Source organism: Silurus aristotelis (assembly GCF_946808225.1).
Source record: "Silurus aristotelis genome assembly, chromosome: 16".
NCBI classification, from domain to species: domain Eukaryota; kingdom Metazoa; phylum Chordata; class Actinopteri; order Siluriformes; family Siluridae; genus Silurus; species Silurus aristotelis.
In genome coordinates, this window is record NC_139589.1 from 20,075,139 (window position 1) to 20,102,277 (window position 27,139).

At 38.8% G+C, this 27,139-nt stretch overlaps 1 protein-coding gene across 7 annotated transcripts in view; it reads right to left on the reverse strand.

Moving 5' to 3' along the window:
- Positions 1 to 25,762, reverse strand: part of nsmfa (NMDA receptor synaptonuclear signaling and neuronal migration factor a) — a 36,350-nt gene extending 10,588 nt beyond the window's left edge. Inside the window, exons 1-8 of one of the 7 annotated variants that reach the window (XM_083564129.1) lie at positions 25,349 to 25,762; positions 14,241 to 14,299; positions 13,044 to 13,745; positions 10,984 to 11,050; positions 5,396 to 5,448; positions 4,751 to 4,840; positions 2,749 to 2,876; positions 528 to 611 (exon numbers count right to left, since the gene is read on the reverse strand). In XM_083564129.1, the coding sequence (XP_083420255.1) occupies positions 528 to 611; positions 2,749 to 2,876; positions 4,751 to 4,840; positions 5,396 to 5,448; positions 10,984 to 11,050; positions 13,044 to 13,745; positions 14,241 to 14,299; positions 25,349 to 25,419 (1,254 nt within the window). In that variant the 5' untranslated portion in view covers positions 25,420 to 25,762. Of the gene's footprint in view, positions 1 to 527; positions 612 to 2,748; positions 2,877 to 4,750; positions 4,841 to 5,395; positions 5,449 to 10,983; positions 11,051 to 12,980; positions 13,746 to 14,240; positions 14,300 to 25,348 lie in introns of all 7 variants that reach the window. The other 6 variants (XM_083564131.1, XM_083564128.1, XM_083564127.1 and 3 more) reach the window with 6 other exon arrangements.
- Positions 25,763 to 27,139: the final 1,377 nt, after the last annotated feature.

The following is a 27,139-nucleotide window of genomic DNA, read 5'->3' on the forward strand; positions in this document are numbered from 1 at the left end:
GTTTTTAGACTGATGATTTTCTATAATGCATTTATAGAGAGAAAGCACTTTCACAAAGAACAGGATAAAAGTGTGTGCCAAATAACAAAAGTAATATTAATGTTAATGTCCCAAGTAAATGTCGCAAGACCTAAATCAAGACAGGCAAATCCCCAGGCAAAAAAAAAAAAAAAAAACAGACCCAAGAAAAAAAAATGAAAGCGTAAGTAGACAGACTTACAAAGTAAAATAAAAAAAATTTAAAAACTCTCAATTAAAAACAATTTTAAAGAAAACAGACAACTCTCATGTCATGTCCCAAGTAAAGAAAAACAAGTCAAAAACTACACTTTGAGATGTTACCACGTAACCACATTTTATAGCTTTCTTACATCAAAGATTGATAGTCATATTGGGTCATGAGTAACTTAAATCCAAGTCATGTGACTGAAGTCCACACCTCTGGATGATAACTTGCTAACTGTGCACAATTAGAATGTCATTCCTTTGTTTGTGATAGTGTAGAGCTTTATGCAGTGTGGACTTACGTAAAGAATGGGGATAATGGAGGGATCATTTCTGCGAATAATGTTGGGGACATACTCCGCCTTGGGAACTTTTGATGATATCAACTGCAAAACAAATGTAATCAAAATATTAAATTATAAAAACATGTATAGAAGAGTTTTGTTGAAAGTGTTTTGGGTTGTTCAGTGGTGTGTTTTGTCTTCTCACACAATCGACTTCTCTTGCTTTGTGTTTTTAATGGCTACTTTCCGGTGTGTCACATGTCTAAAATGTTGCGGGTGAAATTATTATTATTATTATTATTTTTTTTATTATTTTTTTACATGTAAAATCTTATACATTTTCTCATACAATATCAATTCTAGAGGCTTCAATAAATATCTGTTTGGAAGTAAATTTATCTTGATAAAAATACTCCATCTATGACAAGGAGTTCTCAGTTCTCAGAATGAAATTGGAAAGCATTCAGCCTATGCTGAGGTTTTGGGGGTGTGGCTTTGAAGGGAACAGTATAACAATATAAATATAGTAACTATACTTTATACTTTTTTATGTATTTACTTTATCTATACTTTAGACTTTTTCCCTTTTTATTTATTTACCTTATATTAAATTTTATTTTTATTTTTCAGCGTTTAATAAATTATTAATATATAATATATTTATTATTTATTTTTTCATGTTTAATTTTGGACAGTAGTAAAAAAGCATTTCACTGCATGTCCTACTCTGTATGTATGTGTATGTAAAAATAAAATTTGAATTTGAATATACTAATAAACAAATTATATTTATAAAAAATATATTAAAATAGTCCAATTATATATAAAAGAAAATGAAGTCAAAGACTAATCTGAAAAGGCTAAGAGCCTGTAATGTTCATGTTTAGAAAGGTGTGTGATCGACCCGCTTTTGACATCGTCGTTTATTGCTATGCTGCCTCAAATAGGTCAAGCTGCCGAAGTCGAGCAGGCTACGTGACACATTTCCACTTTGTTTCAACCGTCCTGGGCAAGCTTTAAACATGTCCTCAGACTAAACTGCATTTTAAATCACTTTTTTATTGGAGATGGCAGCGTGGAAGATATAGTGGCCTCTTCAAAAGCCTGATTTATAGCCTTATAAAACCTGAAACGGATGCCAAAATGTTATATGCACGCAAATTGCAAAAAAACTATACTATACTACTGCCAGGTCTCCTTCTGTTTTACGATGAACAAACAACACACAAATGCAAGACATTTTAAAAGCTTTGTATTGTACCACAGTGACCCAAACTGGTAGTATTTGTGGGGATTATGCCATTATCAGTGGTAGACAGTCACAAAGTAAATGTAATTAGTTACTGCACTTAAAAAGATTTTTCACGCATCTGTACTTTTCTGAAATATTTTCATTTGGGGAAAATTTAACTTCACTACATTTCAAAGTCAAATATCGTACTTTTTACTTAAATACATTTTGTGAAATCAGTCGTTCCTTTTTATTTAGGAGTGGATAAATAAAAGGGTCAAACACACAGGAATCCACCAATCAGGGTCGAGTGCACACTCTGTTTTGAACTTGTTTTGATTGCGACTTGGTGGTATCCACTAATCAACAACACACAGTTGATAAAGCAAAGAGTCTTGTGACCAAAATGATAATAGGAACATTATAGCCATAATAAATCGTAGTACTTTGGATACATATGTACATTTGAAGGCAAATACATTTGTACTTTTACTTAAGTACATGGTTTATGTACTTCGTCCACCACTGCCCATTATGCCTCCCATCATCCACTTCACCTGTCTGAACTATGCCATGTGATTGTTTGGAGACATATTCTGCTAATTAAAACTTTATATAGACTCTCCTTTCTTTGCACACTTTGTCTTTTGTTTGTCTTACCATGCTTGTCCTTGTAGCTCTTAATCTGCTTCTTTGTATGCAGTCTTAATAAAATATCTGCACATGCAGCTGACTTCCTACTTTATTATATAGCAGTATTGTGTAAGCACAACAGACATTAACAATCATGTTACACAAGAATGTATATACTGTGACACTGCTTATTATGTTGTACACATTGAACCATTGCAATATTGTGGCAAGACGTACATGAACAAGATGACAAAAAAATATAGCGCTCATTTCATGTCTAATCCACTGAGTTTTAAAACACTGAGTTCTAATGCAATCATAACATACGGCCCCGCTGAAGCTTCCTGATCGATGTATCGCGAAAAGCTGGCTTACCATGACTTTAGGAGGGATGAAATCATCGCTTTCACAGGCCAGTCTCTCCATCTCTTTCTCCTCCTCCCAGCCCGTGTCATTACAGCCTCCCTCATCTTGCCCAGCAGACAGCACCTGCAGATCTCCACCTACAGCACAACATGACGTGGCAGAGCACAGCACACAAGACTCGGTTTAGATCCAGACAGAGACACAAAGTGGCTGCAAAGTAAATACTGCATAGATCGCATGACAGAGATGGCAAACAAAAGCACACAGAAAAAAACGAACAAACAATGACATGGAAATCTGCTCATTTCTTCTGAGCACACAATACCTGGCAGCAAAGCAAGGGGAGAAGAGAAACACTCAGATAATAACAATCAGACAACCAGACAGCATCCTCTTCCTATAGATACAAATTCCACATGAAGCATAGGTAGCACAAAGAGACCAAATGATAACATAGTATATCACATGCCACACACACACACACACACACACACACACACACACACACACACACACACACACACACACACACACACACACACACAGTCTTAAACACTCCAGCTGAGACAGATACTCACAGAGAGAGAGAGTGAGGAACACAACATTTGGAGACAGAACCCCACTCAGAAGAAGACAAACAGACAAGGTCAGAATCAGCAGCAGAAAAAGCACAGCACTCTGCGGGCGCGAGTGTGTGTGTGTGAGTGTGTGTGTAATATAAGCAGCTTGTTATGGCAGCTACAAGTGGCTATGCTTTTTCAAACAAAGCTTGAGCAAAGCTCAAATATAACAATTGTCTAATCTTTCATAAGATCAATGGTAGATAATTAATAGAGATGTACTCTAAATACTCTAAAATGGTTCTTAATGATTTCCAAAAGAACGCATAGAAATTTCTATTTAATATTGCATGGCTACATTAAGGTGTGCACAAGGGCACAATTTGAAAAATAATAAAATGCATAATAATAAGTGCTATTTAAGAAGCTGCTATTTAATTTAATTTTACATAAAAAAAAACTCTATCTACTTATTAAATCTGTATTTTCTATTCCCCGATGTGTTTGGATTTCAAGGTAAGATCTTGTGCTATAAGGTAGTGATGCAGGCGACTTTTCTTCTCAAGGAACTTTTGGCAAACCCAAAATATTGACAGAACATTTGTACTTTAATCATCAAATCTGTATATAGTCTTCAGTATAACAAACTCAGCGCTCGAATTTGTACACCATGGAGGTGTGAGTCGATACACAACATAAAACAGGCAAAGTCTTATTTTTAAGCTGAACTGTTAATTATTTCACATCAGCTAATTTGCTCCCAAAAACTTCCCTTATGATATCTTGCCCCTGTCTACACTGAAGTAAAAAAAATAAACCCGTGCTTGCATTTTTGTTGTTGTGTTGCACAGATTTCCACTCCCTATTGCACACAACTACTCATCAGTTTGACTCCCACTGATGCAACAGGAGTCCAAGAGGGCACAATTAGCTCTATTGTTAAGGTAGAAGACATGGCATTTCTCCTTAAGAGCTAGCCAATTATTACATTTGAGCTCTTTTACATACAGTGGATTAGGGAAGGGTGAGGAAAGAGCAATGCTTTACTTCCGACAAACATGCTCTAAGCACTTTTATATGTCGCTCTGGATGAGGACGCCTGCTAAATGCCGTAAATGTGAATGTACTGACCTGATGCCTTCCTAATTAGTTGAAAACTGGTTTTTACAGCTGTTTCTTCTTAGAAACACTAACTTTTCCATCCTTTTGTTGCCCTGTCACCACCTCTTTTTGTGTCTTGTTGCAGCAATCAAACTCAAAACTACCTTGTTTGAAACAAATTCGGGTTTATGAGATTTGCAAATCATAAAAATTTTTTTTTTACTTACACTTTACCCATCGTCCCAATTGTTTTTAATCGGTGTTGTATGAGTGTATGCATCTTATTGTGTTGTGCTGTATGTGTGTGTAATCACGGCAGTGTGCAGGGGTTGGGTAATGAGTTGACTCACTGTCTTTTGAGTCGGGTAGTGAGTCTTGCTTGACCGGGGTCGGGTCGCTCCAGGAGCGGTTGAAGCTCTTCGCCCTGCGCTCTGCAAAGGCTAGTGGAGGTGGAGAGATGATCACACACACTCTCTCCCTCAGTCACACACTCCTCTCACACTGTGTCTGCTTAATATGTGTCACACATGACGTCTGGACTACTGAACCACATGCTTCACGGCTCCACACACACACACACTCACACACACACACACACACACACACACACACACACACACACACACACACACACACACACACACACACTTCACACCTTCTGTCAAACACTACCTAGATTAACACTGATTTTCCTGCCATTCCTTCCTATCCTGCTCAAACAAACCCCCACCGCACAGTGAAAGACCAACAGCTAGTTCCAGTTAATTATCTTATCGATTACCAGGGAGAACAGGACCACCTCTAATGCTCATATCTACTCATGCACACTAAAACACACTCACAATACAACCCATAATGCACATCACACTTTTGCAAACACAAACACCATGCCTGTACGAACCAAAACACAAATCAGTGACACAAATGAACAATGCACAAATGAAGTCAATCATGCAATCAATAAGACACATTTGTACACATGCACAGTGACTCACTCTGGGCTTTCATTCTTCTGCTGCCCACCATTCGAAGGTGCTTCCGGAAATTTCTGCACACACGTTCATATAAAGGGAAAGAGACATACAGAAAAATGGGGGGGGGGGGGAATCAGATTATTGGATTGAACAGATGAACAGAGACAAAACATTGAACAGATGAACAGAGACATGGTGGATTGTCTGCTCTCTGAACAGACTTAAGAGCACATGCTGCTCATATTGTACATCCTGCATATCCTGCCAAACTAAGAAGATAACAAAAATGTTTTACCCAAACTATTAAATGTAATTACTTGTTATGTTACTAATATAGTCAAAATGCATTTAAATTGGTTTTGCCCTGAAAAATGTAATTTGGTTAAAAATGTTACACACAAAATGCTAGAGTAGACATTGTCTTAGGTTAACAATTTATCCTGCCAAACAAAACAATGTGGAATGTTAATATTTTCCTTACATGCATTGGTAAATTAGTAAGAAACAACTCTGTATGGCTGAAATTACTATAGGAATTCATCAATACTATCATTGTAGATTTTGGTCAAGTCAAATCAAATCAAATCAAATCAAGTAGGCTTTTGTTGTCATTCCAACCATATACAATGCAGTACACACTGAAATGAAACAACATTCCCCCAGGACCAAGGATCAACATGGAAATACACAAAACTCAAAGCTTACTAGAGTGGTATCTTAGTGTTTAAGATGAAGTGTTAGTGATCAGAGGGTTGGAGGTTCAAGCCCCGGTATTGGAGGGTTTTTCCCATATTTTCCATAAGCTAAACTCAAAGATCTAAGAATTTTTGTACACAAAAGGCCTATTTCTCTCAAATATTATTCACAAATCTGTCTAAATCTGTGTTAGTGAGCACTTCTCCTTTGCCGAGACAGGTGTGGCATATTAAGATGCTGATTAGACAGCATGATTACTGAACAGGTGTGCCTTAGGCTGGCCACAATAAAAGGCCACTCCAAAATGTGCAGTTTTATCGCACAGCACAATACCACAGATGTCGCTAGTTTTGAGGGAGCGTGCGATTAGCATGCTGACTGCAGGAATGTCCACCAGAGCAGTTGCTCTTGTATTGAATGTTTATTTTTCTACCATAAGCAAAAGGCATTTCAGAGAATTTGGCAGTACATCCAATCGGCCTCACAAACGCAGACCACGTGTAACCACACCAGCCCAGGACCTCCACATCTAGCATGTTCACCTCCAAGATTGTCTGAGACCAGCCACCCGGACAGCTGCTGCAACAATCGGTTTGCATAACCAAAGAATTTATGCTCAAACTGTTAGAAGCCATCTCAGAAAAGCCCATCTGCATGCTCGTCGTCCTCATCTGTGTCTTGACCTGACTGCAGTTCGTCGTCATAACCGACTGGAGTGGGTAAATGCTCACATTCGAAGGCGCCTGGCACTTTGGAAAGGTGTTTATTTCACAGATGAATCCCGGTTTTCACTGTACAGGGCAAAAGACATGAGGCAAATTGTAGTCACACCAGATACTGACTGGTTTTCGGACCCTCCCCAATTAAGTAAAACTGATTATTTCAGAGTGGCCTTTTATTGTGGCCAGCGTAAGTCACACCTGTGCAATAATCATGCTGTCTAATCAGCATCTTGATCTGGCACACCTGTAAGGTGGATGGATTATCTCAGCAAAGGAGAAGTGCCCACAGATTTAGATATAACAATATTTGAGAGAAATAGGCCTTTTCTAGATAGATAGATAAATAGATCTTTGAGTTCAGCTCATGAAAATGGGGGCAAAAAGAAAAGTGTTGCGTTTAAAATTTTGTTCCATATAGTTTGTCTAAACCATGTTTCATTATGCTCATGCTTTACCCAGGATAAGTGTACTTATTTAAATACAGTGCCTATGAAAAGTTCAGAGTCCAATTATCCTAATAGAAGAATTTGTATGAAACAGAGTAGAGGAGAGAAGATCACACATACAGTCAAACATGAATGAGATAGCTTAATGGTTTGGTGTTAGTTTAGAGCAAGGAAGTTGGGAGACTTATTCCTGGTGAGAGGAATGCTGAACCAATATGGTAATAAAAATCCACAATAAAAAAATCCATGCAATTCCATCTGGGCTGCAGCAAATTGGAACCAACTACACCGTCGAACAAAATCCAACAATGAGCCGAAGCATATATCCAATCTCTGTAAACTTTATTTAAAGCGCAAAAAGTTGGCTGGAGTGTTATCGATCATAGAATGTCCTGCCCAGTTACTGCATTTAAATCCTACAGTATTGAACTGCTCTGGGTTGAACTGGATTACAAGGTCAGAAAGAAATCTCCAAAAAGCAGAGAACACCAAGTTGTACAAGATTCATGGTAAAGTATTTCAGCTGAATGTTTGGTAAAACTACCTGATTGAATTACAAATGCTGGAGTATTCATTTGATAGAGACTTGGAATGTTTTTTATGCCTTTCATGAGTCTAACACTTACCGGATTCACATCATTCACACAGAAAGTCCTACTCTTCGCATTTTCCTTCACTCTGAGCACATTTACATGCACACATGGGCGACATATTGAGCATCTTCTCATACTCCCCTCATTTATTGTGCAAATATTTATTATTCCGGCCCAGTTTTATTTGCCCTGCTGCCTACATAGGTATCACACAACTCTCATTGCTATTATTACATTACACAAACAGCCACACAAGTGGAGGAGAGGGCGAGGAAATAATGCTGTAGTTTGGTGCGATCGTCAAAACATAATTACAAAGTAGTGACTTGGGAATAATTGGTAGGGCAGTAATGTGATAGGAATGCAAGTATGATCTGATACGAGTTTAGAGAATGAGAACACTGTGATCCCATTTGTTTTGCCCCTCTTACCCATATACATCAAAGACGTGATTGAACGTTATCACTTAGCTTAATAAGGGGATGAAAGAAAGATGAGAGAGAAGGACAGAAAGATGAGAATTTTTTGAGAGGATTTTTTAAAAATCATTATCAGTTCATGGGAGTTTCCTGCACCTCCTGGGCCATTTTTATTTCTGTATATTTTTCTTTCCTTCCCCTGTCCCCCATATTTTCTTTGTGTGTATGTGTGTGTTTGTGTCTGTGGAGGGTTTCAAATGGAATGTGTGAGTCTCTGCTTGCTACTCAATTCTATGTCACATAATTTTTTCTCCTGAAGCAGCTGAGCATTGTGGGATACGTTACAGTACATACACCCCTTCCCCCAAACCCCCCCCCCCCCACACACACCTTGCACATTCACTCTGATTAAACAACAATTTTTCACTTGTCCTCCCTCTCCCCAGTCTCCTCTCCCCTCCCATTCTCCTCTCAGTTTCACTTCTTCTTCTTCTCTTCTTCTCAATCTCCTGAATGAATGATTGTGAATTCGCCACTGGCTGTCTCCAGAGCGATTGGAAATTCATTGAGGCTCGTTTCAATTACATTTTACTCATCTTCAGAAAATACTTCTGATAATATTTATTCATATAGCGCACGGCTCTGTACAAGACCGAACACGCTTCGTGCTCAATATTGCTGGCTACGCTTGATCACTCATTCTCTAAACAAATGTTTACTATTAACTGCAATCATTTCATATCTAATGTGTAATGAAAAAAAAGAAAAGAAAAACATTTTCAAATCTATTGGACTATGTGCAATAGTAAGCTTTTTACACAGAGTTCTGAATCTTAGCTATTTTTTCATACAATTCATTTGTGATTCAACAAGTCAGAAGATAGATAGAAAGATAGACAGACAGGCAGACAGACAGACAGGCAGACAGACAGACAGACAGACAGACAGACAGACAGACAGACAGACATGCATTTAAATAGCACAAATCTCCATTAGGTTATTAAAATACGGATAGGGATTAAATGTGAAATGGGATGGATAGATAGATAGATAGATAGATAGATAGATAGATAGATAGATAGATAGATAGATAGATAGATAGATAGATAGATAGATAGATAGATAGACAGACAGACAGACAGACAGACAGACAGACAGACAGACAGACAGACAGACAGACAGACAGACAGATAGATAGATAGATAGATAGAGTAGTTAAACCTATCTAAATAAAGAGAATAGAATTGCACTGAAATTAATTTGCAAAGGTTCGGCTCAAAGGTTCATTCATGTGCAGTGTTTAATTCTGTAAACATCAAGGAATCATTTCTGCATCATGCTATCAATCCAAACAATCTATAGCAAAAAAAATTAGGACTAGGAAAATAAAGTTATGTTATAAAATCAAAAGCCAGAACTCGTGGGGTTACGTTCTAAGACCCCCCATGATTTCCAGAAATCCGCAAATTTTGGACGCACCCCTGCAGCCCCTATGGTAACTTAGTGAATTCATCTAGATTTTGTCACTTTAATACAGTAATGTGTTTTTAAAAGTTTTATGAAATTTGTTAGTGAAAACAGTTTAAAATGTCATTCCTAACGTTCCTGAACATTCAGTCCCACTGCGGATTCCCGTGAATTTTACGATAATCCGCAACTTGCTACTATGAGGACAAGAAGTTAGGTTCCAAATGAGAACCCGCAAATTTTCCGAGCCGTGAGTTCCGAACCGCGAATGATCAGGGGTTAAGGCAATCTCACTGCAGTTATGATGGTATAAACACGACACAAGAAACCAAAATCTTTGCCATGCATTTTTTAACATGACTTAATATGTTGTGCGAATGACATCTTAGCACATAGCCTCTAAATAATTATTTGGCAGGAATGCATGAAAGCGCCTGTTCGCATAATTCAAATTTTTTTCTCAATAGACAAGATGGATAGGACTCGATGGACAAGTAAGCTGTACTCAGTGGTTAAATAAAATCTTCGTTAATGACCTGTATATTAATCTTTTGATCTGTAGAGTAGCCACTTTTTAAACTCTATTAAACTTCTATGTTGACTTTTTTTCTATATATAAAGGTCTCTTAGGAATTAGTTTTCTGAATAAGCACAGGATTTAAAAATATGATGCTTAAATTCAATTTTTTTTAATCTTTCAACAAACATTCTACAGTCTTTAGTACAGACTGCCTGTACAATTGCTCTGGAAATGTCAAACAGTCAGCAAGCTGCAGCCATGAGGAGAATTGAAAGGTTACTGGGGGAGTTACTGGGAGATACTAGCATTTCAACAGGCAAAAATGAAGTTAGCTGTTACTCACGATATCCTGCGGAACAGCCGAGAAAGTCGCAGAGGAAACACAGAGAGAAGAGAAAGAGTAAAAAGTCACTTTACAACTCGGATGACGTGTGTTTCTCTGATGTGTGTGTTGTGTGGAGGTGTTGTGTGTGTGCACTTTGCTCACTGAGTACTAGTCAACTGCCTGAATCACTAAAACTGTGTGAGTGTGAGCATGTATGTCAAAAAAAGTAAAGTGAGTGCGTTTGGCTGGAGAACCTGCAGGACCATCTGTCCCTGAGGTCACAGCACATTGTGACTTAATATTTTGTGTGTGTGTGTGTGTGTGTGTGTGTGTGTGTGTGTGTGTGTGTGTGTGTGTGGGGGTGTGTGTGTGTGTGTGTGTGTGTGTGTGTGTGTGTGTGTGATGCCAGTGGGTTGCTCACGCCTGCATGGTTGTTGTAGCAGTCTGGAAGCTGAACATGTTCTCTTTGGGGTACCACTGACCATCCTCTGTTGGAGAGAAATGTAAAGTTAGCTGTAGGTTTTCTGAGCACTTTATTGAACTCCTGGCTGATGTACATAAATAACAAGGCTTATAAGAAATTAGACTTATAAGAAATGGATTATAAGTCTAATTTTGACAATAAAAAATAAAAATCAATATTTGTTTAAAAAAACCCAATTTTAATTGATTGTATTTTTAATATTAGTCTATTATTAGAAAATAGACTAATATTAAACATACAATCAATTTAAATTTTTTTTTTTTTTTTTTGCCTTGTTATTTTTATTTTTGGCTAACTGTGTTTCTGCTTATTTCACCATATAAAGTCGAGAAATAGGTCCACATTTTCAGAAAAAACTAGAGACAGCTATCAATCTGGGATGCTAAAGGCTTTCATGTGCTTCAGAAGCGCTATCCACCCCTTCTGCATGTACACAGGGTTTCTGCAGGTTTCACAAAGTCAAATTTAAGACCTTCTTAAGGCCATTAAGAATGGAATTTAACATCTATATCGCGACATCGAAAACATTCACACACAAAAACATTGTTAGCGCCTGGGTTAAGCAAAGTTTTACTAAACTTGCACTTCTCCATAGCTGTAAAATACAATCCGTTTTACATTTGTAATCCAATCCAAGAGAGATTTGTACCAATAACAGAAAGCCGATAGGCTGCTGCATATTGGTCTCATTTGTAATCGTAATACAGCGAATTATATTTGTACTAGCAAAAGTAAGAACTACAACACCATGGAAACAACAACAAAAACATTCTAAAGTGGTATGGAAACTTTTAAAATGAGCAGGTAGTGTTACATGGAAATCAGAAAATTACGACCTGTTTTAAATTATTTAAGACCTGAAACCTTTTTATTAATTAAAATTTTTACATTCCACTTTTTTTCAAGACCCTGCGGAAAACCTGTATATAAGCACAAAAATATTCTGAATAGGTATTGTTGTGATTGACGGGAAAGGAGATAGCAACCCTGCCACCCTGAGCACACTGCTAATTTAACCTCTGCCACGGATGACTGCAGCATGGTTATGATAAAATTTTCAAAAAATCGTTGTTCCTGATCACACAGACCATTTCTAAGTAAACAAAAACAAATGTAAAACACTTTTATTCAAGTCTACGATCCAATTTTTACATTGTGACTTTCTCTTATGGTGTGCAGTATAGCAGTGGTCCCCAACCTTTTTTGCACCACGGACCGGATTAATGTCAGACAATATTTTCACGGACTGGCCTGTATTTTCTAAATATAATAATAATCATGAATTCACTGTGTTGTTGTTTGTTCATTTTGCTAGCTTGGGGGGTTTGAATTTAGCGGTAATGTATTATGTGTTAGTGGTCGGAGCAGCCCCTTTAAGAAGGTAGCGGATAGAGGTAAGACATGTGACCGAGGCATCATGACATGCATCAAGAGTGAGTCATAGACAGATGTAGCGGAAAGAATCCGGTAATTTTTCTAAATAAAACATCATTCAGAATCTGATAATAAATAAAACAGAAATAATGTAAGTTATCTATTCTTTCTGTGCGGCCTGGTACCAATTGACCCACGGACTAGTGCTGGTCCGCGCCACGGGGGTTGGGTACCACTGCAGTATAGTATTAAAGGCTCTTTAATATATGGATGCATTTGAACACACCTATTTTTTTACCCAATGAAGATTCTAATCAATCTGTGGGGGGGTTGATGGCTTTATCATGCATCCTCCGAAGCATAATTCAGCCGTTCAAGTGTTGCTGAACACAATAAAAACCACACAGTTTCACTGCACAGAGGACAGAGGGCAAGAGAGGTTTACAGAGACACAGAGAGAAAGGCAAAAAGAAAATACAGACCACGGCACATCCAACAAAAATGCCATTTTCGATCGCCTGTCTTTCTCTCTCTCTCTCCGTTCTCTTTTCCCGTCTCACCTCTATCTATAAAAGTCACCCGGTCCACACTGCTCATGCGCTCTAGTGGGCGGCGCTGCTTGCCTGGATCTTGCACGCTGTTCTCCAGCTCTAGTGAGCCGTGGCTGCGTGACGGCGCTCCCGGGCATAAGTCGCATGCTAGGCCACAGTCTTTGCCCTCACCCCAGCCACGGATGTTGTGGGCACTCACGGAGCTCTGTAAGGGCTGAGAGAGGTGGTGGTGATGGTGGTGGTGGTGTTGGTGCTGCGATGAACCTGCTCCTGCACTCCCTGAAGCTTCGCCTGCAGGTTGCTGCAAACTCGGCCCAGTGGTGCTTTGGTGATGGTTGGCATGATGATGGTGGTGATGCTGGATGGGAGAGGAGGAGGTGGATGCCTGGGCGAGGGCTGAGGAAGCGGTTGAAGGTTCCTGTGTCTCCCTCAGCACATCCAGCTCCAAGCTCTCTTTGCTGGTACGGCTGCCAGCCAGCATGGTGCTCTCACCGCTAATGGTGTAGACTCGGGATGGCTGCAGCGAGCACTCCACGCACTTCTGCTGCTCCTCCTCAACTGAGAAGCTGCGCTCTAGCGACAGGCGGCTCTTAGACGTGGCAGTAGGGGCAGATGAAGGCTGCAGCAGGTGCAGGGAACGGTCGACCAGACTGGGGTCAGTGCTGCTGTTGGAGTCCTGAAGAGAGAGGCTGTGCTGGTGGTTTTTGTTTTGGGTACACACACTATCCGGTGAGTCTGAGTCGTGGCCAATAAGGGTGTCGGACAATAAGTGATCTTAATTGACAGATACACAAACCAAGAAAAGAAAAAACCAGAAAAAAAGGACAAATTAGTGTCTAGTAGGAATGTTTGAAAAAACATGACAGTGCATGAAGCCTGAGGTGTTCATCAGGACTGGGATCAAGATTGATGCAAATTGTTGTGCAGTGTGATGCGTTTACTATTCATTCATCTTCTGGTCACGGTCACTCTAGTTGAACTCAAATGTATATTTTTGGAAAACAGAACCTGCTAAATTTGCTAGAAAATATATATATATAAAAAAAAAAAAATGCAAGGCCAGGCACAATTTGTGGAAACATTTTGCAGGACCAGTTCGGATTTGTCCTAATTCCTTTGAGACTATTCGGAAATGTAATTTGAAAAAGTCTCAAACACACACACACACACACACACACACACACACACACACACACACTCTGGCTTAAAGTGCCACAGAGAGGCTTATCAGGAAAGAGAAGGTAAAGGAAAGTCTAATGAGTGGCTGACCTGATCCGTTTCGGCTCTCAGGGTGAGCGTGACGGTACTCTCCAAATGCTCGGGCTGCTCTGCAAAGAGACATGCACACACGCACGCACAGCAAGACATAAGAGAGCCTGTGAGTCAGGATAATGGATTTTCTGAGCCCAATCAATTACTCGGACTGGATTTATATCTATCTTGACTAAGACAAATTCAGGTCCAATGGTGAGCTCGCTAATAGTAAATGGATTCATGTCTCTTTCTTGTTCTATTTTCTCCAGGATCTATACGCAGGAATGAAGAGAATAGTAAATGCACATGAACATTGGTGAAATATGGTTAAAATATGAAGTACTGTTTACCATCTGTACCTGGGTAAAAATAGAAACGAACACCCAGTTTATTTGCTGCCAAATACCAAACGCTAGCCAAGTCACTCTCTTAAGGAAAATAGCTATTAGGGGTTCGAGAGCTAGGGGGTTCACTTGCTAGCAAATCTGTCTACTGGTTTTCAAAATGTAATAGCAAATGACCATTAGACTACTGATCTAATAATGGAAATAAACACATGCTAATACAAAGAGATAAACGGGCAGACATTTTAATGAAAGATAACCTCAAAACAAACAGCTGGAACAAAACACCACACCGCATCTTGATTTACAGGTAGGAATTAGACAAATTCACTATAAAAACAGAGTGTAATGAAGGATACATCTGACCGAAGTATTGACTATGAAATGCTACCTCTACAATATAACCCTAAACATATGTGAATTGCAGCAAAACCCCTTTTTTTTTCTTTTTTTTTCATTTCACAGCTTATATAGGAATTCTACGCAATCTAAATATTAAAACTGTAAAAAAGCTTGGCTATAATTGAGCGTTGAGTAGCACTGGATTGTTTTGGGATTTCAGTTTTGTATTATGACTGATTGGTGATCATATTTTCTTTTAATTCAGACACTTAGGTTAATCTGCTTGGGTTTTATTTATTCTTAATGAATTCCATTTTTGTCATAATTTCACTGCCCACTGCTTTGAAATAAGATCTGATTCTTTTTTTTTTTTTTTTTTACCAGTGTTGGCATGCAGGGCCTTTTTAAAAACAACACTCTATACACTCTAGGGCTTCCCAGTAAAAAGAAATAACGAGAATAAAATTTGGGGTCCTGCAGTGCATAAATATCACAGGCATTTACTCTTTGTCCTTTGAAAATGTAAGATTTTTTTGCCAGTGACCTGTCATTTTTCTCAGGCAAAGTAGACTTAACAGATATTGTTGGTGGAAGTTTCCAGAGCTTAGCGCTAAAGCTCTACAGTGAAGGAGAGGAAGTACAAAGAAAGAAAAGAGAGCGAGAGATTAAGAAGAAGAGGAAGACGTTCACTATCACCATTGAAGATCTGTGCCAATCGCAGACTCAGATTTAATCCCTTTATCTTTCTACCGGTTTCCTGAATAGTACGGTTCTTGAATTCAAACAACAATTCCAAATTCTCTGGATTTTTTTGGAACATTTTTTGTGGAACATTTTCCTTACTTTTGGATTCTTCTGAAGTTATCCATCATTAAAGCAGATGCTTTTAGAATTATCCTGCTTAAAATATGAGAGTTTGCCAGCAATGACCAGTTAAAGCTGTCACTGGCTGCAAAACCGACTGGAAAGATAAAAAATTAAAGGGTTTTATAGAAGGGTGGTATATTTACAATTCTATAATCATAAAAAGAGTTAAAGTACTGCAGTAAGATAACATTTATTTGAATTAAAGAGAGAAAGAGCGAGATAGAAAGAGATTTACCGTATAAGTTAAATGACAAAAATGATTAATTTACTTGAGGTAATTAGGTAATGTTTACAACAGCTGTCTCATTCTGTATGCAACTGGAAGTGTATTTAACTATGGTTACGGATGTTAATCAGGCAGTTAATTAATTTATAATTGTGATTAAAATTCCCTGAGCTACAGCCTCCAGCCAATCAGAATTAAGTATTCGAACACACATGGTATAAGGAATAAAAATGAGATAATGGAAAATCAGTGGAAAATAATGAAATGCAAGATGGTCTGATGCGACTTGATACAAAGCCACCTGAAGTTATTATAGAAACGTTAATGTATTAGGACGAGTGCATTAATATCAACTATGCTGTGTTTTCTGTTGTTGCTGAAAACTAAGAAGAATATTGAGAACCTGTGTATAAGAAGGCTTCATGAGTTACCATCCATCAAACAACCTCAGAATCATGGGACCACACTCCAGATTGCCAGACATCTGCACCAAGCTCAATAATGAAATAATGAATGACAAAGTAAACCAAAAGCAGCCTTCACAACACTCAAGCGAAGCAACCTGCGATCCTGTAAAGTCAATCAGCGATTTAAGATACATGCTGTTTAATTATTATGTGGATATTCTTGTGAGTCGAATTCAAGCTTATTCTGATCCACATATGTTGACGCGCAGGCTAGCGCAAGCCCCTTGTGAGTCATAGCTCTGTAAGAAACTGCTCTGCATCAAAACATCGTAGGAGACAAACTGAAAAGGAAGTCTCTAATGAGGGCAGGCTTTTGCTGGGCTTATTTCAAGACTAAAGATAATCCCCCCCACACAACTAACTAATGCACACACCAGAACTGGGCATCCACAATGATTTAAAAAAATGCTGTGAATCCTCTGAACATGCACAACCACAGAGCACCCACTCCTCTCTTAAAACTGCAACCTCCTTCACATGAGCTGTCATGAAGCCGGGATCCCTCTGCTGGCGACTCCTCTAGTGAAAGAGCCAGCACCTCAGGTCTTGTAACACCATGTCCTGGAATGTGAAGTCTGCCTTCTGACACGAGGACATGATATGTGTGACAATGCTCTCAATTATTCAGGTCCAGCCTACACAAGTGGGTCTCTGAATGACCATAATGAGCACTCAGCTCAAGCTCCCTGATAACAGGATGGCAAATCAGTGTGAAAAGCCTTGCGACCAATTTCAACATCCGCAGGGAATTATATGACCAGAAAACAAGTTAGTGTAGCTGATGGGAATCAGCTGCACTAACATCAGTATCAATATTTAAAGAAATTGCTTCACAATAGGTTTTTTCTGACACATTTTTTATATTTATTTTCCTGACTGGAAACGTCATGTTAAAATGTAAATTCTTGAAAATAAATTTTAATATTAAAGTATACATTAAAACAGTTTAGTAAAACACTAAAAAATATATATTTATGTGTACGACAATAGTCTGCCAATGCTAATCAAAGAGTGACTACAGTATATTCCTGGCAGTTCGTGTATTGTAAAATTTGGATGTGGACTTCGCCTTTAATGCTTGCTGGTAATAAATTATACTACATTAAATATGTCCAAATGAGTAAATAATCCACTTGGGCTTATCAGTAAATGAATAAAACCCTATAGATTCCATATTGAACCATTTCTCGAGTACCTATTAAAACTGAAACCTTGGCTTCTTGAAAAATACTAAGGTTTGTTTGAAAGCCTTTCCATGGCTCTGTATATATACAGTATATATTCACACATATGCTGAGGTGCTGCTGGCTGGCGTTACAGCTTCCTCTGCCCCATAGCTTCACAAACGAATTGCAAGCATTAACACCTACAGCCTGGATTTCTGAGCTCTCTGGAGGAGGAGCTTTCACTGTAGAGAAGGTCAATTAACACATATGATTTCGCTGCATTTTATAGCACACTAGCATGCTCTTAGAGCGACTCGTCTTTCGCCGCGTGGTGTGAATAAAAAAGCGCTCCTTTCGGCAGTAAGAGGCAATTATCTGCCCCCTCCGAAGACTTCATGTATTGCTTCCTATTATTCATTTGTGTCCTCCGAGTTTTGATTAACATCAACCAGACGCCCCACTGCTCTGTGATTTGCAACATTAATAATACATAGGCCGAAATACAGAACGTTGGATGAGCCTCGTGTCAAAATAGAAATTGGGAGACAAAAGAGCACATTGGCCTGTGGCACAGGTGAAATAGGAAACCAACTGGAGTCTTATTTTTTTCCTGTGGGTTCAGGCACTGAATATATAATTGAGTCTGGCTTCAAGCCAATAAACCTGTGAGTTGGGATATAACAGGAAATGTGGTCTAAGAGGTGGTATCAAAAAGTTTAATGAGACTCGCTCTGTTTAAAAGAAAGTACTTTATTTATCTAAGTTTACACACGATCACCTTCAAAATAGTCCTCTTGCACGGCAATACAGAGCTTCCAGCGTTACTGCCACTTCAGGAATATGCAGGGTGCAGAAGTGATATCATGAATTGTTCTCTGACGATCATCATGCACACATTGCTGAATGGTCAGTGCCACCTTAGGAATACTGAAGATGAATGAATTAATTGAATGAACAATAGGCCTGCAGGCATCCATCCCAGAGAAGAGAAAACTAAAAAGTTTCACTACATATTATACATTATTTTAACACTGTTGTTGTGTTAACATAAGTACTAAGCAGCTCATGCTGTTACTAGCTATACTAGCATCACAATTATATAAACTCTATACTCATTAATCTTTTCTTTAATAATTGCTCTCTCCAAGTCAGTGTTACAGCCATCATGTATTTATATATATCATTCATTCATTTTTTTATATCTTCAGAAGATAAATTAAGGCATTAATGAATTACACATGAAATGAAGTTACACAAAAAAACAAAGCTGTTAAACTCAACTTAACCCTCGAGACGGTTTCTCATTTAGGAAGACCTTCATGGAGGGCTTTGATTAAGCCTTTGCAGACCTGCACCAAGGCATTCCAAAGTGGTGGAATTAACTCTCCCTGGTTGCCAGAACATCTGAGTCACCAACTAAAGATTTATCACTTTACCAATCTAATAAAAAAAAAAGAACAAACTCTCATCTCTGTCTGTTTTTGTGGCTCTACCTCCTCCTTGTACTAACTTCTCTCCAGCATGGTTTAGCTTGGTGATATTTTTAGACAGTGGCCAAGTTCTACTAGCATTAAGCAAATGTTTTACTTTTTAGATTCAAATAAAATTCTTAACCCAGACTAATTGTCAATTACCATTATCTATAGTACCTCCATTATAGGTCATTTATACAATGCCGGGATAAATCCAAATCGAGGAGAACAAATTTCCCATGAGTTCATTCAACGAGCTAATAAGTGCTCTTTAACATGTTTAAGCAAATACAGAAAAACGCATTGTAAATACTGCCCTGTTGGCAAAGCAGTATAACACAGTACCTGAAAGAATATTGTCCAGATGTTATTCTGGATTCTTACAACAGCTCGAGCGTTGCTGCACTTTTGATTCGCCTTCTTGTTTACTGCATCACGCTGAAAACACAGTCCTGATTAAAGCTCACAGCACGGCAGGACACTACACACCCTACAACACCGAAATCTCCCATTACTGCATATCTGACGGAACGCACACCTGCACGTACGCACACACGCACCGCATTTTCACGCAGCGATCTGCTCTTTCGTTCCACATATACACTCTGCTGTCTCTTTGAAGCTATACACACGTGGGCCCTACCCACCTGTCCTTTAAATAAATGATTGTGTAGCAGCTTTTATAAAAGCTGCCACCGTACAGCTGAGCAAGACTGCAATTACTGCAAGATTGAAAGCTAATACATTATGGTATAGATTTCTCATACTAGCAAGAAATCAGCTTTAATTAAGGTAGCAGCTATGAAAAGAGAATAAATAATCTTCCCTGACTGGTACCGTTCTTTCATCTGACTTTTCTTTATCTCTCTCCGAACACTTCGAAGTATTACTAGTAGTTAAATACTGACAGATCCAAGAGGCTGAATAACCTGAAATCAGCAATGGAAGGCATGAGAAAAAAGTGTGTCTCTAAGGTCCTTCATCAGGTTAATAGCCTCTTCCGAATCCACTTGACTGCTTAAAGAGCTGAGGTTGAATATCCATTGCTTTGAGACCCAAAGCCATTAGGACAGTTCTAATAGCACGTTCAAAGGCGCAGCCTGTTTACAGAGAACTTGGGACCTGCAGAACAGACCACTGATTAAAATGTCATCTCCTCCAAAGCCCAGAGCTCTACAACGCTCCCTTATGACGTCTACAACCTTCCCTGAGTTTAAACACCACCAGACATCTTTAGAGAAAGAACATTAAATGTCCAAGGCATAATCGTAGTGCCAGAGTCATCCTCAAATCTGTATCATTTCATCCCCAAAGCCTAATTACAGTGCACAGTGCACATTCTAATTTTCACCAACGGAAGATAAAGAGAATGGTGCGAGAAACATATACACCAATCAGCTCGAACAGTTCAGCTGCATAGCCGCTTAATGCCTGCAATTTTGCTTCCGTGCAAGGTAATAATTAGGTATGGTTAACAACAACAACAAAAAAATGTTACGTGAGAAACAGTTTGCCATCTAAGCATTAGTGCTCTCTTGTGATGCTTTCATTTGCAGGCATTCTAGAAAAACTGCTTTTCAAAGAGCAACTGGAGGCTTCATAAATAACCAGACATCCACCACCCAGCAGAACAAACTATTTCTATAAGAAACATACAATATATTTTTCTTTTGTTGATATTAAATATGAATGACTGTCATTTCCACCAGGGTACAGCTGAGGTTATGGTCCAATTACCCAGAAGTGTTCAATGGAATTCAACAGCTGCTCAAGATTCTCTCCACCTCGGATCTGAACAACAGCAGACACTAAATTGAGAATCCCTGCTCTTACGTGCGAGTCAGAAATCGTTCGAGGAACAGTTTGGCAGAAATGATGAAATTTTTTTTTACCAAATACAAGTAATTATCCAGGACATGTTTGGTATCTGGCATATGCCCATATATATTGCTATATTGCCCATATTACTATATTGCCAAAAGTTTGCAGACACCAGGTCATAAGTATCGTATGTGCTTTTTGAGCGATCGCATTCCACATTTAATCCCAATATGCTATTATAATTCTCTATACTCTTCTGGGAAGATGTTCCACTAGATTTTGGAGTGTGCTGGTGGACATTTGGGTTGATCATCCACAAGAGTGCTAGTAAAGTCAGGTGCTAATACAGGGTGAGGAGGCCTGAGGTTCCAATTCATCTCAAAGGTCAGATAAAGGCAAAGGTGCTTTGATCCATATTATCACTTACAACCTTCTAAAATAGTTACTTTTTCAGATTCCAGAAGATGCCCATTGCAAACAAAAGAGCTCTTTAGAAACCATATTCTCTTTAGTTTTAGTGTTTAGTGATGATAAAAGTAAAAGGCTACTACTCAATCAAATGATGTTCAAAGTTTGTGATATTCTCTGTGACCTACTTCTTCTGGACTTGTTTGGATAACTGGATAACTCATTGGTCTTCTTCATTTAAGGATATGCTCTAATATAATCTAATATAGATCTGGGTTATTTAAAGAAGTGAATTTTCTGCCATTCTTCATGACAAGTTCTCTCAAGCTGGGTCAGGTTGGATGGGGACCATCGGTGGACAGCCACTTTCAGTTCTATCAAGAGACAGTACAGAGATAGTACACTTAGAGCTGCTGTCATGTAGGAAGGTGAACCTTCTGTCTGTTCTAAGGCCCTGAGTTTTTAAACACAGGTTAAAACCAGGTTTTTATTTCATTTATTTCCCATTCCCTTACCTTTGACCAGTCTCCCAGTCCCTGCTGCAAAAAAAAGCACACACACAGCATCATGCTACCACCATCATGCTTCACTTTTTCAGATAGTTTTGGGCAGATGATGAGCGGTGCCTGATTTCCTCCAGACATAACGTTTAGATTTTTAAACAAACAGTTAAATTTTGTTTTTATCAGACCAGATAATCTTGTTCCACACAGTCTGAGAGTCCTTCAGGTGCCTCTTGACAAACCTCCATGAGTTTTGCATTGAGGAGAGGCTTTCGTCTAGCCAAAATGATTTAGGCCACGGTACTCTTGGGAATCTTCATTGCAGCAGAAATATTTTTCTAGCTTTCCCCAGATCTGTGCATTACCAAAAATCCTGGCCTTCTATATATAGGTATGGTCTTTTTCTCAAATCATGTCCAAACAATAAATTTTACTACAGGTGGAATTCAATCAAGGTGTAGAAAGATCTCAGCAATAATCAAGAGAATGGGGGAACCCGAGCTAAATTTGTTGCAAAGGGTCTGAATGCTTATGTGATATTTCAGATAATTTCATTGTAGATTAATGAGAAAAAAAAATATATATATAAGCAAAGGATTTCTAAATACTTTCTTAATGCACTGCATATCAAGACACAACATTTGCTTTCTTCTGACTTCTTTATGTGATTTCTGATGGCAAGTGATTGCACTAAAACTTTTTTTGCCACTTTTTACCTCAGTATTATGAGGTATATTTTTATGACATATATTCCCAAAGTCTATTAAGGTTCTTGATGGTAACCCTACAAAGTTCAAGGGGTTGAATATTTAATTTCGGGGTGTTATAACATGATGATGATGATGATGATGATGATGATCTCTTTTTAAGTTTTAAGTTCTGTCATAATCAACAGGTCTGAGTATTTTAAATGTACTTTAACAAACTGAGTTATTTTTGTACAAATTGTTCCTTTTTGCTGCCCTTTTTTCATTAAAATGTTGGTCAGACACCTTTAAAAATATATCAGCCCTTGATTGCATTTTGCCATATATATCCTGTATTGTGAAAATGACATAGGCTACTGTTGCGATACGTCCCACCCCTAAATAAGCATATCTTGATTGACCACCAATATTTATATTAACTAAAAGGTGGATACAAATTCAGTTTTTATACCAAACTATTGATTTATTAAGATACACAATATTGAATTTGTCTATTAAATGTGCCAAGAGTGATTATGAATCTTAATCCCTCTTCAATCTAATGACAAAGACATCAGTTCCTTAATGAAAACACAGTTGTGAGCTTGAGTAATATAGTTAACATAGAGTACATTGAAATCCAGGTATTGCTGTAAAAACAGAAAACTTATAACAGGTAACAGTGGGACTTTAAAATGCTGCTATTTCTTACTGTCATTCTTTCCTGGCTGTAACTTTATGCGAAAAAGCATTACACCTACATTTGCTGGCCTTTATTTCACCTTCTTCATGTTGTGTTATGGCTGCCTAGAAGAAAAACATGAGAGAGGAATAACAAGTAGCTCTTGGCGACCACGGCCATGTGTCTATTTGTATACTGGAGCAAGTGCGTCATAAGAGAGCAATGGAGATCCTCATTGATGACTCAGCCACTCTGCACATAAACCAGGCTGGATGGGCTTTAAGTGGTACCATAAGTGATTCTGGGGGTCTTTAATTGCTCTTCGAGGTAATCTGTGTTCAGGACAAGATGTTCATCTTTTTTAATAATTGTTAACCTAGATCAGAGACTAACACTGGGTGCTCGGATGCAAATATTTTTCGTTCTGTAGAGAGCAAACAAAAGACGGAAGGACATGTTGCATTTTGGACACTGTTAATTACTCTATGCTGTGTATTACATAAACAGGATGCAAATTTCAATCCAAGTGCATGACAATAACATTTGTTTGGAGAAAAATGCCCAAATTAGGTTTAGCAAAAACAAACAGTGTTGCCTGATGTGCATAGAGCTGTCTCGAGGAAATGGACTGCCGGGTAGAAAGGTGTGTGCATGACACGGTGTGTGTGTGTGTGTGGCCAGATAGGAACAGGGAATGATGTGGCCTGGAGGAGGGCTTGTAATAGATAAACTTGATCTTGCAACAGATTACCATTCAGCAGAACACCCCCAGCATCTAACATTTTAAAACATGTTGCATGTTCTGTAGATAGACCTTCATTTAAGTCCTTATATTAATGCACAGCTCTCATGTAGCGTTTAATGCCATCAGGGGTGAAATCTGCATGTTTCAGCTAATAAAAGCAATTCTGCTGCTCACTCGATGCGAGTTACTGGTACTGAGAAACTGCCCTGGAGGTACAGATGTACTTTCAGTCTAATTATTCATTTTCAAAGAAAATATCCGGGATTTCTGCATACTTGCATTAATAATGCATTCCTCGATTTTTTCAAACTCAAAATCACATATTGTGTCTGAACTCTCACCGAGTTGCTGTTTCTGGATTCTGGGTGCTCGCTGTGCCTTGACTATATCTTTCCAACACTGCATCTGTAATCGGTATGCAGAGCTATGTCCCCACATATCTGTCCTGCATACTGAGCAGGGATTTTATTCTTTAATCACCCCTTCCCACCCACCCAAACCCTGCACTCCCTGACTAGAGGGGATGCCGTTTAACCAATAGTCCGATATTAAAGCAGTGAATAGCCTGGGGTGCTATGGATGCAAGGTTATTCCCATGACTTTCTCTTGGAACATAAGACACATGAAATGGGAAATATGACGCACGCTTAACGCCAATGACGCACAGCATTCACTTAAACCACAGAATTTAGGACAAGGGAACTGATGCACTCTCTAGGAAGGATAACAACCTACAGTGTCTGTGGTGCAACGTTGGGCAGCGTCAATGCCGATGTATTTATATGAATAAATCCCAAGATTACCTCATGTCAATAACTCAACAGGGGCACAATTAGTTCCAGGCACTCCCGGCTGACTGACTGTCGGATAGATTGATCTGTCTTTTACCCTCTGTTGGCTGCCAGTGCCTCACTATGATCTATGTTGTCAGAAGCTAAATAACCTTTCTGTACCCAATATCTATTTTTGTCCCTTCTTTAGCATAAATGAGCCTCTGCAGTGGCACCTGACACACATGCAGCTCCATCAGGGTATGCATCCAGAACAGGAAAAAAAAGGATTGCAAGCATGCCTTTATATTAAAACATGGTCTATAATGTACAGCAGAGTTCGTGCATTGCAGAAGTAGCAGAAGAAGCCTCGATCATGGGCTGTAGACACGTCAAGATGCGGCACCACTCATGCTCTAAAGCCTCACTGCTCCATTCAAGCATAAATGACATAACCTTCACTTATAATAAGAACCTAAAAAAATGTGCATTCTTTTCACTGATGCGTCCTCGGAGATGCACGAAGACCCAGAAGTGCATGGTCCAGCGCGCGCTGAAGGCAGAGGCAAGGCACGGACCGCTGTGCATGTGAACGTGGACACCAAGTGGAAAGCTGATGCTCACCTAACTTTTGCTGCCACCGATGAAATCGCATCATTCCTCAGATTCCTCCTCTTGGACACTGCAGTTCCCATGCTGGCATGGAAACAACGGCGGGCACAAAGCGCCGCATTCCAAAAAAAAAAAGGATCACGACGCAGAGAAACGCATGAAATAGAGAAATAAAAGAAAGGGAGTAAAAAAAAAAAAAAGGAATAAAACCCTCGTCAGTCACGCGTCCTCTTTTCGTGAAGCATGAGATGCACCTGGTTCGGTTTCTTGGCTGCACTACGCAGCGCTCTGTCACAGAGTAGAAACAAAAGCAAGGAGGGGAGAATTCATTATATAAATAAATCCATAAGACATGCGCCGACGCCCCGCCCACTTTCTTCACTTCTACATTCAGCCGTCTAAGGCCAGGTAACAAGGGGCGTGTCTGTTTCGCCTGCCGGAAAAGGTGGGCGTGTCAAATAAGACACGCCATATATGGTCCCGGAAGTCCACCACGTGAGGCTGTTTATTATTATTATTATTATTATTATTATTATTATTATTATTATTATTATAATATTATAATATTAATAAGGAGAGAGAGAGAAAGAGAAAGAGAGAGAGAGAGAGAGAGAGAGAGAGAGAGAGAGAGAGAGAGAGAGAGTAGAAGAGTAACAGGGAGAGAGAAACAAGGCTTATTACATATCATTATAGTCACATAAATGTTAAAGACAGTGTACGGTGTGATCAGGGTGCAAGTAGGGATTACACATCAATCATGTTAACCTTATATATTCAATTGAAATATTAAGCTGCTGGTCATTCAGGAATAATTTTTTTTCTTTAAAACCAAAACATATCATATCGGAAATTGAAATTAGTCTGTATGCAGAAGAGGGCAGATAACGCTTAATTTGATATACTGGATGGTGATGCAATATGAGCAGCAGTCTAAAAAGACAGTTGGCTGGTTTCATGTGTCTCAGAGAAATGGTGCTATTTCTGACTCTGTTTCTTTCTGTTCTCAACAGTTCCCTGGATTTTTAAATGATGATGTTCCACTGCATAATGCAGTACATTAGGGTCATTAATTAGGTTCGACATGGGACTAAATTCTAGTGGAGCGAATATCCTTTAGGCCAGTGCAAGCCCAGTGTGTACATTCTGTATGTGTTTATTTCATCAAGAGGGCACACGTTTCTGTCACTTTCAGCAGTGTTGGAACCTATAATTGGACTTTAAGGAAGGGAAAAGATGAAAGGAGGGATGCACAAAATGAAAAGCATAAAACACACACACACACACACACACACACACACACACACACACACACACACACACACACACAGATACACACACAAGCACGAAGTGCAGAGCCGATTTAGCCCCGAGCTCTCAGTCACACTGTTAGTGTGATGAGTCTGCATTAGCAAATAGGTTATATTAAGGGGATGCAGGAGACAGAAGAGAAAAACGAATGTGTGATATGATATAGAAAAAAGCACAGCGTGTTATTATTATGTTTGCACTGTTCTATAGTTGATTATGCTTTAAAACCAAATGCAAGAAAAGTCACTTTTCCAAATACAGCCAAAATAGTAAATGAGTTTATTCTGTAGGAAAGAAGAGACATGGGGATGCTGTCTCCTGCATACAAACTTTACTGTATGCATAAATATGTGTTTGAGTCCCTGAAGCATCCTGATCAGCCTGACCTTAATCAACAAACACTCAATAAGTAGGAAAAAATGCTCGATTTATTGCTTCCACTCATCCTTGTTGTCACTCCCTCAATCGGTAATCTCTCCGTGTAGTCATTTACAA